We start from the raw sequence: 13356 nt of genomic DNA, 5'->3' as shown, positions 1-13356 counted from the left end.
GAAAAGATTATGATCCAATTTTCACCTGAACTTCACTGTTCAAACTTGCAGGTACAGGAAGTTGTCCCTATCACAAGCTGTGACACAGCAGGAACATTCCTTCTGTTGGGCTGTAATAATGGATCAATATATTACATAGGTAGGAAATCTTATGTATTTAAATTCTTCTGTTACTTAACCCCACTGCTGGGTAACTTGCTTGATTAGATGACAGCACAGTCTCTCAATAATGAGTAATTAATTTTATTAAGGCATTTGTTAAGGTACTCCATGCAATCCTTATTGAGAAAGTAAGGAGGCATGGGATCTAAGGGGATATTGCTTTGTGGATCCAGAACTGGCTTGCCCACAGAAGGCAAAGAGTGGTTTTAGATGGGTCATATTCTGCATGGAGCTTGGTGACCAATGGTGGGCCTCAGGGATCTGTTCTGGGACCCCTACTCCTTGTGATTTTTATTAATGACCTGGATGAGGAAGTGGAGGGCTGGGTTAGTAAATTTACTGATAACACAAAGGTTGGGGGTGTTGTGGATAGTGTGGAGGGCTGTCAGTGGTTACAGCAGGGCATTGATAGGTTGAAAAATTGGGCTGAGAAGTGGCAGATGTTCAACCCAGATAAGTGTGAGGTGGTTCATCTTGGTAGGTCAAATATGATGGCAGAATATAGTATTAATGACAAGACTCTTGGCAGTGTGGAGGGTCAGAGGGATCTTGGGGTTCAAGTCCATAGGATTTGATCATTAGAGATAAAGCATTGTAATGGTTGTCTGACAGGTTTTGTTTGTACTCTGATTGGGATAATATGGCATTTCTATTGCCTAGAACAGTGAGTATTAAAGTACCCCTTGATTGATCCAACCTTTCATTTAAATTGTTATTCATTAATAATGCTATTAACTCCTCTCAACATTGCAGATATGCAAAAATTCCCTCTGAGGATGAAGGATAATGATCTTCTAGTTACTGAACTTTATCACGATCCATCCAATGATGCCATAACTGCACTAAGTGTATACCTCACTCCCAAAACAAGTATGTATGTTACGGGTGTCCAATCCATTGTGTTTTACTGTTTATAGTGTGATGTGATCAAGTATTTTTCACAGAATGAGAGGTAAAAAAATATGTTTCTTTTTAAGAAGCTGCTTGAGCAATCTGCTTTCCTGAGATGATTATTTTTTATTGAAGAGAGGGAAAAGAGAAATCTATTGTTCTGACTGCATATTGTTCCACTTACGCTTTGGATGTAAGTGAGTTGAATCCAGTACATGGTCATCATATGCATTTTACTTTACTTAAAGGCGTCAGTGGAAATTGGATTGAGATTGCTTATGGAACTAGTTCTGGAGCAGTACGTGTAATAGTCCAGCATCCTGAAACTGTCGGGTCAGGCCCCCAACTCTTCCAGACATTCACAGTTCATCGTAGCCCAGTGACTAAAATCATGCTGTCTGAAAAGTATCTGGTTTCAGGTAAACTTATTATTTGGATTTGAGGGGGTTTACATCTGTATTTCTAATAATTTGTACATTAATTTCCTAAAGATAGAGAACAGAACACAGTATTCCTTTATTTTAAGAAAACAGCTTTTTTTATCTCCAGAAAGTTCCTCCCCTTTGGCAATGTCAAATATAAAGAGACTGATTTTTCAAATCTGATTCCTATTTTAACAGTGCATTCAGTTTAAAAATGCAACTGTATACATTCATATAAAATGTAACAAATCTCCAGCATAAAGTTCAACAACTTTGTTTTATTGATGAACATAGTATATATGTAAATGTCTCCATTATCAAACAGGATCATCTCAATTACAAATACTTCTTCAATAGTGTATGTCAAAGCCTTTAATGTATTTAAGAAAAATTGAATTTTAGTAAGAAATTTTATTCTCTACATTGGATTTGCAGTTCTCTAGTTGTTAATGTGAAGGGATATAGGTATTTTGACCTTGTACTTGATTTAGTGTGCTCATTGGCAGTTTAACTTTTAATTCATCCTTTATTTTGCTTCTGTTGGTAAAAGTGATTTATTATTAAATGGACTTGGTTTTGCAGTATGTGCTGATAACAACCACGTGAGGACTTGGACAGTCACTCGATTCAGAGGAATGATTTCCACACAACCAGGGTCCACTCCACTGGCATCATTCAAAATACTTTCACTGGAGGAAACTGAGAGCCATGGGAGTTATGCTGCTGGTAATGATATCGGTAAATATCTGGATCAGAGATAGATCCATTGACACTAAAATAAAAACATTGTTGAGGATCTCTAAATATTAAATGTTGCTTCGAAATGCAAGTTCTATCAATGTTTTTCTACCTCTGCCTGTTATTTGCATCTTTAGCCTAAAAGAATTAGTTTAGTATTGTCACCTGTACAGTCAAAAGCCTGTCTTGTATTAAATGTGCATTGATGGACTGGAAGGGTGTTTCCTGAATAGTTGAGCACAGATGAAGTGCTAGTTAGATCAAACTATTGCCATTAAAGTTCACACTTTCCAACTTCACCATCAACAAATATTTCAAGAGATCTTTAATTAACTTTGATGATATTTGAAAATTATTAGGATTGTAGCAAATATATATTATAATTCATTTTGATCATGTCCTGCAATTCCCATTCAAATTAACAAAGCAACGTACACAAAATACCTTTGGCCCAAAACATCGATTGTACTTTTTTCTTGTTTGTAAATTTACGAAGTGTCAGATCATAGCTCAGGTCTGATTTTCAGGAACAAGGAGCAGAGTTATTATCAACTCATGGTGGAGGAAGTCTGGTACTGCTACTTATTTCAACACTGGTAGTTCTAGGCTGCTGACATAAATTCTAAATTTCTATTGCAGCAAAACTTCTTGGCTTCATATTCTTTTTTACTGTTTTTAGGACCCTTTGGGGAGAGGGATGATCAACAAGTTTTCATTCAAAAAGTTGTTCCAGTCACAAATAAGCTGTTTGTTCGTTTATCTTCCACAGGGAAAAGGTAATCCATTAGCAAAATAAACTTCTTGTTATATTTTGGAGAATGATTTCTATTTTAAATCTTAATGTTATTTTGGTTCCAGGATTTGTGAGATCCAGGCAGTGGATGGCATGACAATAACCGCATTTACTGTGAGAGAATGTGAAGGTTCTAGTCGGATGGGTTCTCGACCAAGGCGGTATCTCTTCACAGGCCATGGTAATGGAAGTATTCAGATGTGGGACCTGACAACTGCCATGGACATGGTTAACAAAGGGGAAGAGAGAGGTAAGATGAAAGCTGTTGCAAAAAAGTCAGTGCAGATTTGGAATGCAGATTAATTCTTATTTGTTGATACTGGCTGCAGAGATTAGAATCCTCTGCTTAAACAATTAAATTAGTCTTTACAGATACCGGCAACAAACAACATTCTTGAGAAAAGTGGATAAGTGTGGAATTGGAAAGTTCCATCAAAATTTAACATCACAACCAGCGATTCCTGATAAACGGATTTTGAATTATTTTGTTTTCAAAAATCAAGCCTTTCATTGAAGTTGCAGAACCTTGTTAGCTTCTATAGTTGGAGTATGATGTTGCTTGATAAAAATAAATTCCCATGTGCTATTTATGATAGTAGTTCAATACTGTATTAGAGACAAGAGGTTGTTGAACTTTCTTGAACTGTATACTTGCTAGTTATCATTTAAACAATGTAGTTAGGTCATTTATCCATTAATGAAATCTGTAACAGATAAATAGCCATTATTTTAAAAAGCATATTATTATTTTGTCACTAGAATCAGAATTAGGTTTATTGTCAGACATGTTGAGAAATCTTTTGTGGCAGCAGTACAGTACAAGATTTTCTATAAATAATGGTCTCAGAATCGGTGCTGCTGAAATGCTATAATTTTTCATGAGTATAGCTGAAATTGTCATAGCAGATTGTATTGCAAGGCTACAATTAAATAATATTATAGATAGTCAATATATTTTTTATAACTGCAGTGAAATTCATAAAATCAATCCTTCATTGTAGATGTTGGAGGCCCCACAGAAGAAGAGTTGTTGAAGTTGCTGGATCAGTGTGATCTAAGCACATCCCGCTGTGTTACTCCCAACATCAGTCCAGCTGCCTCTCTAGTACAACAGACCAAACTGCAGGAGTCAAGCTCAAGGTAATAGTTATCAAGCAGATTATTTTATTTACTAGCTTTTAGCAGCAGGAGCCGATTCTTCTAAGAAAACAGACACTTCCAACGAGCATTAGAAATGTGTTTTTTTTCTCTGATTTTAATTTTGAGGGTCATAAAAAAACTGCTGCAGCAATTCTGCTAAAGGCTTTGAAACATTCTTGTACAATGGTTTGCTCCCCTTCTCATTATATACGCTTTATAATAATAATTGAGTTTAGACTTATTACCTATATATTTTCCATAGACCTTTTAGAAGCACCACAAAGTTTGAGTTGGGGAGTATTCAGGGGTGGAAAAATAAATTGCATATAACCCTGACTCATTGAAATTTGTCATAGTTAGGGATACTGTGGGCGAATGTAAGTTCTTTTTGAATGAAATCCAAATCAGCTTACTAACACTTAAACCTGTATTTTTTTTCTCTAAACTGCAAATCGTTTTGATCTTGAGTTAATTTTAATGCAGTGGAAAATGTGTTTTCAAGGCAAAAATGAAATTTAACTTCTACCCTAACCGCAGCTTCATTAATGTTGAATTGTTGAACAATAAAATAACACACAATAATGGAAATACACACCAAGTAGTAGCTGTGGAGAGATGGTTAATATTTCAGGACAACGGTCTTAATTTATTGAAGGGTCACTGACCTGAAATGTTAATTACTTCTCTCTACAGCTAGGATTAATTAGCATCTGTAATTACTTTGATTTTTAGAATTCCATTTGGAGTTGATAGTTTAAACCAGCTCATGCTAGTGTGATCCATAAGTTGTAGATATAATAATCCAAATATAATTGTCAACCTTTCTCGAAAAAATGGATAAGTTAAGCTTAACTTACCTTTCTAGAAATTAATCTTGTTATTTCCCTCTCATAAATTTTAAAAACTCTTAAGGCAAATATAATAAATTTCTGTTAAATAACTTGCTTGAGCCAAAATTGGATTTAATTTAAATAAAGGTTGTCAATTGATTTTGATTAATGCTATTTACAACATGAAAATTTATTGACAATTTTGAATAGGAAAGATACTAAAAACCATATGCTAAAGCAATACGAATAAAAATGCAGCCCTAGACACAATTTTATAAAATGTTAAAAAGGAGCAGCATAATAAACAAATAAGAAAAAAAACCACAAAAAAAATGAAAACCACAATAACCTACATACTCCACTTTTCACAGCATTTCCAACAAAGGCAAAGCAGCAGGCCAGCGACTGAGTCGCAGCATATAAAAATTCCTTTAGAATGAAAATTTTCCTCCAATTTTCTACTACGTGGGGTAGGGTTTGTTCACTTCCTTGGAGAAGTTGGGAGGAGGTCATTTGAGAGGGAAGGGCTAATGTCACAACCCAAGTTGGGTGAGCCCATTCAGTGCTCCTCATCAGCCTACCATCCTCCCCTCCACCCAATACAGCACTTCACCAGTTATCCATGGCCTCCCCTATCTCACATCAAAAACTGAGAATGGACTCAAGCAAATAAACATGGTGCAACTGTGCACTGCAGTACTGGGCTGAAAAACCTTGAACGAGATTGCTAACTGGGCTATTCGGTCACTGCCCATCACTGCGAGCACTAGCATCACATGTCAGGCGAAGTTCAAAAAACAATGTTTTTTTTTTAAATCATGATCCCTCACAGAACCCCAGTTGAGAAACCCTGGTTTAAACAGAAGCCAAAGAGTCACAGTAATAGCAAATCTATTTTTTTTTTATTTTCTGAGCTGTGCATTATATACACACACAGCACTTTTTTCATAAAGTGAAAGGTCATATGATTGAATTAATCTATTTCCTTTGTACATCACCTCATGCTCAACTCCCCCCCCCCCCCCACTGAAATGCCACACACACAGCTAGTCAGGTAGCATCTCGAGAGAGTAATAAAGAGTTGACATTTTGGAACGAGGCCCTTCATCAGAATACTTAAAGACCTTCTCTCTATCATTGTTTTCTTGTTTCATCTGCTATTTGCCTTTTCAGTAGATCCAACTTCAGAACATTTTCTAATGTCTTTCAACTAGAGTCATACAACAAGGAAAGAGGCCTTTGGCATCATCCCAACTTCTTGTATGTAGCTCATAGCTTTTTCAGTCCCAACATTCCAGGTGTTCACTTAAATATTGTGAGTGTACCTGTCTGTACCACGACCAGGGTGCAAAATAAAATTCTCAGTTTACCATTCAATCTCCTACCTCTTTAAATTTTTGTCCTTCTTGTGTTGCGCATTGCTGTAGAAATGGTCCTTACTACCTACCTTACACACACCATTCATTTCAGTCAGGCCACTCCAGGACAAACAAGTCTAATCAATCCTCTCTTGTAACTGAAACACTGCATGCCTGCTACTGTACTGGTGACTCTTTTCTGCACCCCATCTTGTATAATCACACCTTTCTTATAGTCTTGGGACCAGAACAATACATAGTTCTCCAACTGTAACCTCAATCCTCATTCTACTTCAAACTAACTTGAGTCCAATTTTCCAAGTATTTATTGATTTTGCATGATAAAGCACAAACCCACTGATGAAAATAGAAATGCTCTTGTTTTTGCCAACTATAAAAAGGAGGAATAAGATTAAACTCAAAGCAAATACAACCTTGGACATTGATGTCTTTATACCTCAACTGGAGTTTTCAGTGTATTGCGGACCAATCATAAACATGTCCATATTTACTTTTGTTCTCTTAACCGTATTTACTTAGGGTAACATACGAATTTCACAAATTTAAATTTATCTTTGTTGGAGCAGTCAAAGTTAGACCAGAGGAATCATGCAAAAATTGAATTTTAACGGTCAATTAAACAGTATTTTGTTGGATGTTGTAACATTCTGTAATATTTGTGAAATACTTAGTAATTTTGCTTTTGTGAAGTAATTTGATTTGTTTGAAATTTTTATCCCTCAGTCTTCAGCTCCAGACTTCAGAGGTATTTCATGAGACAGCAACTTATGGTTCTGTGAGGCCATACAGGGAGAGTCCGCTGCTAGCAAGAGCAAGGCGAACGGAAAGCTTTCATAGCTACCGAGACTTCCAACCTTTCACATTCAATAAAAATATATTAGATAAAGGGAGTACTGGTTCTGAAAGTGAGTCTTCGATACAGCTGGAGGGGGAGCCAAAATTAAGGAAACCTGGAACTGGAGACTATATCATTAGTGAGCGAAAGAGCCAAGGGAATGAGACTTGGGGAAGCAGGAGCCTGGATGGGATGCTAGACACTCCAAAAGCAGGTGAAGGTGTGACTGAATTCAGGAAAAAGATGCAGGATGAAGAAATTGATAAGTTTGAAAACAAGAAAAAGTGTACATTTGAAGGAGGATTTTTAAGCAGAAAAAAAACTGTTGCAGTCCAGCAGTTAGCATCATGCTCTGTTGGTGCTGAAGCAGGAAGTGAGCCCCAAACCACAGCCTCGCAGTCTCCAACAAAAGTGGCCACATCTCCACGCCACAAGAAAACTGAGGCTTTGTGTCAGGATCAAAGTTTGTGAGTTATCATCACTACAATGGAAGTTTAGATTTTAACTAACAAGAGCATTTATTGCTACAGTATTCTCTTGCACCAAAATTGTACACTAAATACTATTAAGTTTAAAGATTTTATTTTATTTCTTGGCAGTATTACTTGTTTATGGTTGTATGAGTGCACACTAAATTCTAGCATTAGCATTGTTACAAAAACTGACAGATTTCCCTCCCTCAACTCCGAGCCTGTTGTATACTTGTTAGGGCCTTCAGTTGGCTGAGTTCTATTGTAAACTGCTCTAATTTATATATAACCTTTTGCACCAAGTGTCTGCTCTTAAAAAGGTATATTGAAGTGATGCAAAAACCATTCCTGTCTATGTATTCTTGGTTCTGAGTTGTTTCAGATTACATTTATTTTAAAGATCAAGAGCAAACATAGGTCAAGGGTGCTGCTGATATCAGCTTGTGAGTATATATGCATTAATTTACATTCTTTAGATTATTTCCCGTCAAACATGCTGCAGATTTTGAAAATATATTACATAGAAGGAAGATTACTAAAACATTGTTTATATTATGAACTATATTTAATTTTTACATGGAACATGGGTACTACAGCTAGTTACATAATTTGACACATCTGAGCACATTTTCATTTGACACCCTGACTAAAGTTAGCAATAACGCCAGAAGACAAAAGGAAAATTGTGGTTGTAGAAGTTTAAGAACCACATTGTGTTGTGTAGTCAGAAAGCAGATGAAGAAACCAGTCAGTCTGAAATCTTAATGAAATAATCTTCCATTTGACAACATAAATAACATTATTCTGATTTATGGGAAAGGGAACAGGTTATTAGAATGAGCCATAATCTTTAATTACTCTCTTCCCAAATAAGTTGATTGGGCTAGTCTATTTTTAAAACATAATGTAATGAAGGCCTTGTACTCAATAGTTCAATTGAAAGCCAGTTCTTCTGCTTATCTAAATTCTATGCAATCTCCAAGTCCTTGGAAGGACGAGGCAGGACAAATTACTGGCACAAAGCAGAATGAGGCCTTCTAAGTTTCTTTTTAATGTGATAGAGGTTTAGTGATTGAGTTCCACCAGGCAGCAATTTGATCCTTAAAGTGAAACATGTCTGTTGTCAAACAATAAACCATATTATGTAAAAACTTAAAATATTGTACAAACCCCTGAAGAAACTGTCGTGGAGCTATTATGTTGTAACACAGCACTTGCATCACTATAGTTCACAATAAGCCACCAAATTTTTGTATTGAGAACTTCTAGTTTGTACCTTACCAAAGTCGATGATTTTGACCCATTTCAAAATCCTTTGGACCAATTCTTCCTCTTACGGTGGTCTTATTTTTAAAGGCATATCAGCATTGTGCTTACATTACATGGTCACAAGAACAGGGAAAGGTATCATTTCTCAAAAACAACATGGTATCATTGTCAAAGAGGCGGATAAAATGCTGGTTACAAGAAATTCTCAGATGAATACACTTGTTGATTTATTTCATGAGTTCTAACTTCAAAAGGCCTTTTAAAATTTATGTATCACAGATTGTTGCATTACAGTCCCTAAACCATTTCAACAGTTTTTTGGAAGTAGATTGGATAGCTCTACTGCAAACAACTCAGTATTTGTAGTAAAATAAAATTTAATGGGAAAAATATCATAAAAGTAAATTACAATTAATGTATTACAAATTTCTAATTCTGCAAAAAAGTTTTCTTTTATATAAAAGATTTCCTTGACATTGGTACCATCAGGTTTTTGACCTTTGACTTTAGCAGAATCTCTCAGAAACAGGAGGGATTTGAATTTTTTTCTATTATAAGACCAAGCTGAAATGTAATAAGTACATGTAAAGTTGTCTGACTAGAATTTTGTAACCTTTGCACTCCATGTTATGTTCCATGGTAAGGGAAATAATAAATTAAAAACACAGCTTCTTAAACATTAGAGTGTCTTGTATTCATTTCTCAATATGGAGCTATACAAGTTTGATCCTTTGAAAGACACTAGTGAGACAGATTGGTTTTTAATAACAGAAACCAGTTCTTCAATCTATCTAGTCCAGCTGAACTGTTATTCTGCCTAATCTTATCTGGGTAAGTCACACTTGGATCATAGCCCTCCTTACTCCTCCCATCTACGTACTTACGTGGTTTTCTCTTGAACATTGAAGTCGAACTCATTTCCACTGGCATCTCATTCCACATTCGCACCACCTTCTGATTGAAGTACCCCAGTGAGTAAAGTCCTAACCTATTTAACCTTTCCGTATAATTCAGGTCCTCAAGTCGCAGAAATCTTGTAAATTTGTGTACTTTTTCAGTCCTGTTGTTATCTTTCTCGTTGGTAGGTCCCCAGAGCTACAGATAATATTCCAAATTAGGCCTCATCAATATTTTGTACAATTTCAACATAACATCCTAATTCCTATACTTAATACTTTTGATTTATGAAGGCCATTATGCCAAAAGATCTCTTTATGACCCTATCTACCTGTGACATCACTTTCAAGGAATTATATACCTGTATTCCCAGGTCCCTGTTCTACTTCACTCCTCAGTGCCTCACCGGTTTACTACATTATCATCCAGATCATTGATAATAGATGACAAACAATGGACCCAACACCAATAGCACACTGCTATTCACAGACTTCCAGTCAGAAAGGCAACCATCTACTACCACTCAGGCTTCTCCCATGAAGCCGATCTTGCAACCCATTTATTACCTCATTCTGAATGCCAAACAAATGAACCACCTTGACCAGCCTCCCATGTCAATGGTTTTGCTAAAGTTTATGTAGAAAACATTCACTGCCTTTCATTCAACACACACAAAATGCTGGAGGAACTCAGCAGGCTAGGCAGCATCTATGGAAAAGAGTACAGTCAATGTTGACTATTCCTAATCAGGCCCTGTCTATTGCAATACTTATATATCCAGCCCCTGAGAATAACTTACCCACTACTAATATCAGGCTCATGGGCCTATAATTTGCCAGCTTATTCTTAGACCTTTCCTAAACAATATTAGCTATTCTCCAATTCTCTAATCCTTTATCTGTGGCTAAAGATGTCAACTACCTCTGTTAGAGCTCCTGTAATTTCTGCACTAGCCTACCAAAAGGTCCAAAGCCTACCACTTTCTCATGCCCTGGGAATTTATCCACATTAATTTGCCTTGAGAGCACCTCTGTAATCCATTTATGATCCATCACTTCATTGCTGTTTTTGGCTCATTTCTAAAGAGAGCTTAACGTAAAGGGGTTCTTAGGAGTCAGTGATTATAATATGATGGAAGTCACCCTGCAGTTTGAGAGGGAGAAGCTAAATCAGATGTATCAGTATTCCAGTGAAGTAAAGGGAATTACAGAGGCATGAGAGGAGCTGGCTAAAGTTGACTGAAAGGGGACACTAGACAGAATGGCAGCAGAACAGCAAAAGCTGGAGTTTTGGGGGGTAATTGGGCACAGGAGTAATTCATCCCAAAAAAAGCATTCTAAAGGGAGGATGAGGCAACTGAGGCTGACACAGGAAGTCAAAAGCAGTAAAGTTAATTGGAAGCTAGAGGATTGAGAAGCTTTGAAAAGCCAACAGAAGGCAACACATAAAAAACATATACCCAAAAAATGAAATATGTGAAGATAAGTTAGCTAATAATATGAAAGGATCCAAAAAAAAATTAAGATATGAGTAAAAGAGAAGGAAAAGTAGCTATTGGATCACTGGAAAATGACATCAGAGTAATGGGGAATGAAAAAATAGGAGAGCAACTGAATTAAGTATTTTGTGTCTTAACTGGGAGATTCTTGCAGCATATAAAATTAAAGGGTTCAGGGATCTGAAGTGAGTAACTTTCTACCAAGAAAAAGATGGTTGGGATGCTGAAAGGTCTGAAGTCACTTGGATTAAACGGATGACACCCAGTGTTCTGAAAGAGATAGTTGAAGTGATTGTGGAGGCATTAGTCATGATCTTTAAAGAATTACTGGATACTGGAATTGTTCCGGAGGACTGGAAAAATCACAAATACCAATCACAAATTACTCCAGACTTTAAGAAGGGTGGAAGGTAAAAGGCAGGAAGTTAAAGGCCAGTTAACCTCACTTCAGTGTTGGCAAGATGGATCCCATTATTAATCTTAACAAACCATGCTAACGTTGGCTTATTGTGTGCCTCCAAGTACCTTGAACCCACATCCTTAATAATCGACTCCATCTTGCCAACCGCTGAAGTGAAGTTAACTGGCCTGTAAATCTGTTGGAATTCTTTGAGGAAATAACAGGCAAGATAAAGGAGAATAAGTGGATGTTGTTTACTTGGATTTTCGAAAGGCCTTTGACAAAATCCATATACGAGACTGCTAATCAACTTAAGAGCCCATTGTATTAGTACAGGAAAGGTTTTAGTTAGGAGACTAGCTGACTGTAAGGCAAAGAGTGAGAATAAAGGGGGCTTTATTTAGTTGTCTGGTTGGTTAGTGTTTCACAGCGGTCCATGTTTGGTATGCTACTTTTTGCATTATTATCAATCAATACAACATTGATGGCTTTGTAGCCAAGAATGCAAATGATACAAAGATAGAAAGAGTGGCAGGTAGTGTTGAAGAAACTGGGAGTCTGCAGAAGAACTTGAACAGATTAAGTGAATGAGCCAAGAAGTGGCACATGGAATTCAGTGTATGATAGTGTTCGGTCAGGCACTTCGGTAGAAGGAATAAAGGCATAGACTAATTTATACATGAGGAGTGAGTTCAGAAATCAGAGGCATAAATAGAATCCCAGTGCAGGATTCCCTAAAAGTTAACTTGTAGGTTGAATCATAGCATGGAAGGCAAATACAATGTTATCATTCATTTCAAGAAGACTAGAATATAAAACCAAGGATAAGCTGAGGCTTTATACAGCACAAGTCAGACCATATTTGGTGTATTATGAGCAGTTTTGCGGCCTTTGTTTAAGGAAGGATATTCTGGCATTGCAGAGGGTCCAGAGAAAGTTTACGAAAATGACCCTAGAAATGAAAGTTAATGTATGATGGCTCCGGCATGTTGCCAGGTGTAGCGGACAAGAGTTATGGGGAGAAGTTGGCCAGGCTATCATTATTCCTTGGAATATAAGAGAATTGGTGGTAACCTTATAGTTATTAGAGACATAGATAAAGTGACTGGTAACAATCTTTCCCCACTAAGGCAGGGAAGTCTAAAACTAGAAAGCATAGATTTAGGGTGAGAGAGAAAAATTTTAAAGTGACCTAAGGGCAACTTTCCATGGAGAAGATATTAAGTATATTGAACATTTAATCACCTGGAGGGAAGGTGCCTGGAGAACACAGAATATTGGAATTAGGTTGGCAGACAGATTATCAGCATAGAGTTATTGAGCCAAAAGGCCTGTATCTGCTGTACTGCTATATGACTATTACTGAGAATTGATAATCTAGTTTAAACTCCACAACTGTCATAAATTCTCAGGATTGGATATTACCCTCTTAAGGGCAATTAGGCATGGTCAATTAATTGCTGGTTCAGCCTGTGTAGCCCACATCACTGGCATATTAGTTAAGGCATTTGAATTACTGGTCCAGTGTTAAAATGCACACAGTGCATTCAACATCAAGAAGACAGATTCAGCCAGATAATTTATATCGAGGGATAGATCTTAAGGGCCAGAGTCTGTTCCACAGCTCCACTC

At 36.7% G+C, this 13356-nt stretch overlaps 1 protein-coding gene across 1 annotated transcript in view; it reads left to right on the top strand.

Moving 5' to 3' along the window:
• The window catches only part of kctd3 (potassium channel tetramerization domain containing 3), a 101925-nt gene extending 92317 nt beyond the window's left edge, over positions 1-9608 (top strand). The window contains exons 11-18 of the mRNA XM_059985847.1: positions 52-139; positions 916-1032; positions 1302-1472; positions 2058-2213; positions 2893-2989; positions 3072-3256; positions 4008-4146; positions 7079-9608. Of these exons, the coding sequence (XP_059841830.1) occupies positions 52-139; positions 916-1032; positions 1302-1472; positions 2058-2213; positions 2893-2989; positions 3072-3256; positions 4008-4146; positions 7079-7661 (1536 nt within the window). The 3' untranslated portion in view covers positions 7662-9608. The remainder of the gene's footprint in view (positions 1-51; positions 140-915; positions 1033-1301; positions 1473-2057; positions 2214-2892; positions 2990-3071; positions 3257-4007; positions 4147-7078) is intronic.
• The last annotated feature ends 3748 nt before the right edge of the window (positions 9609-13356 follow it).

This window comes from Hypanus sabinus, chromosome 12 (assembly GCF_030144855.1).
Source record: "Hypanus sabinus isolate sHypSab1 chromosome 12, sHypSab1.hap1, whole genome shotgun sequence".
NCBI lineage: Eukaryota > Metazoa > Chordata > Chondrichthyes > Myliobatiformes > Dasyatidae > Hypanus > Hypanus sabinus.
The sequence above is the reverse complement of the archived record's forward strand: the minus strand, read 5'-3'. Positions and strand labels throughout refer to the sequence as shown.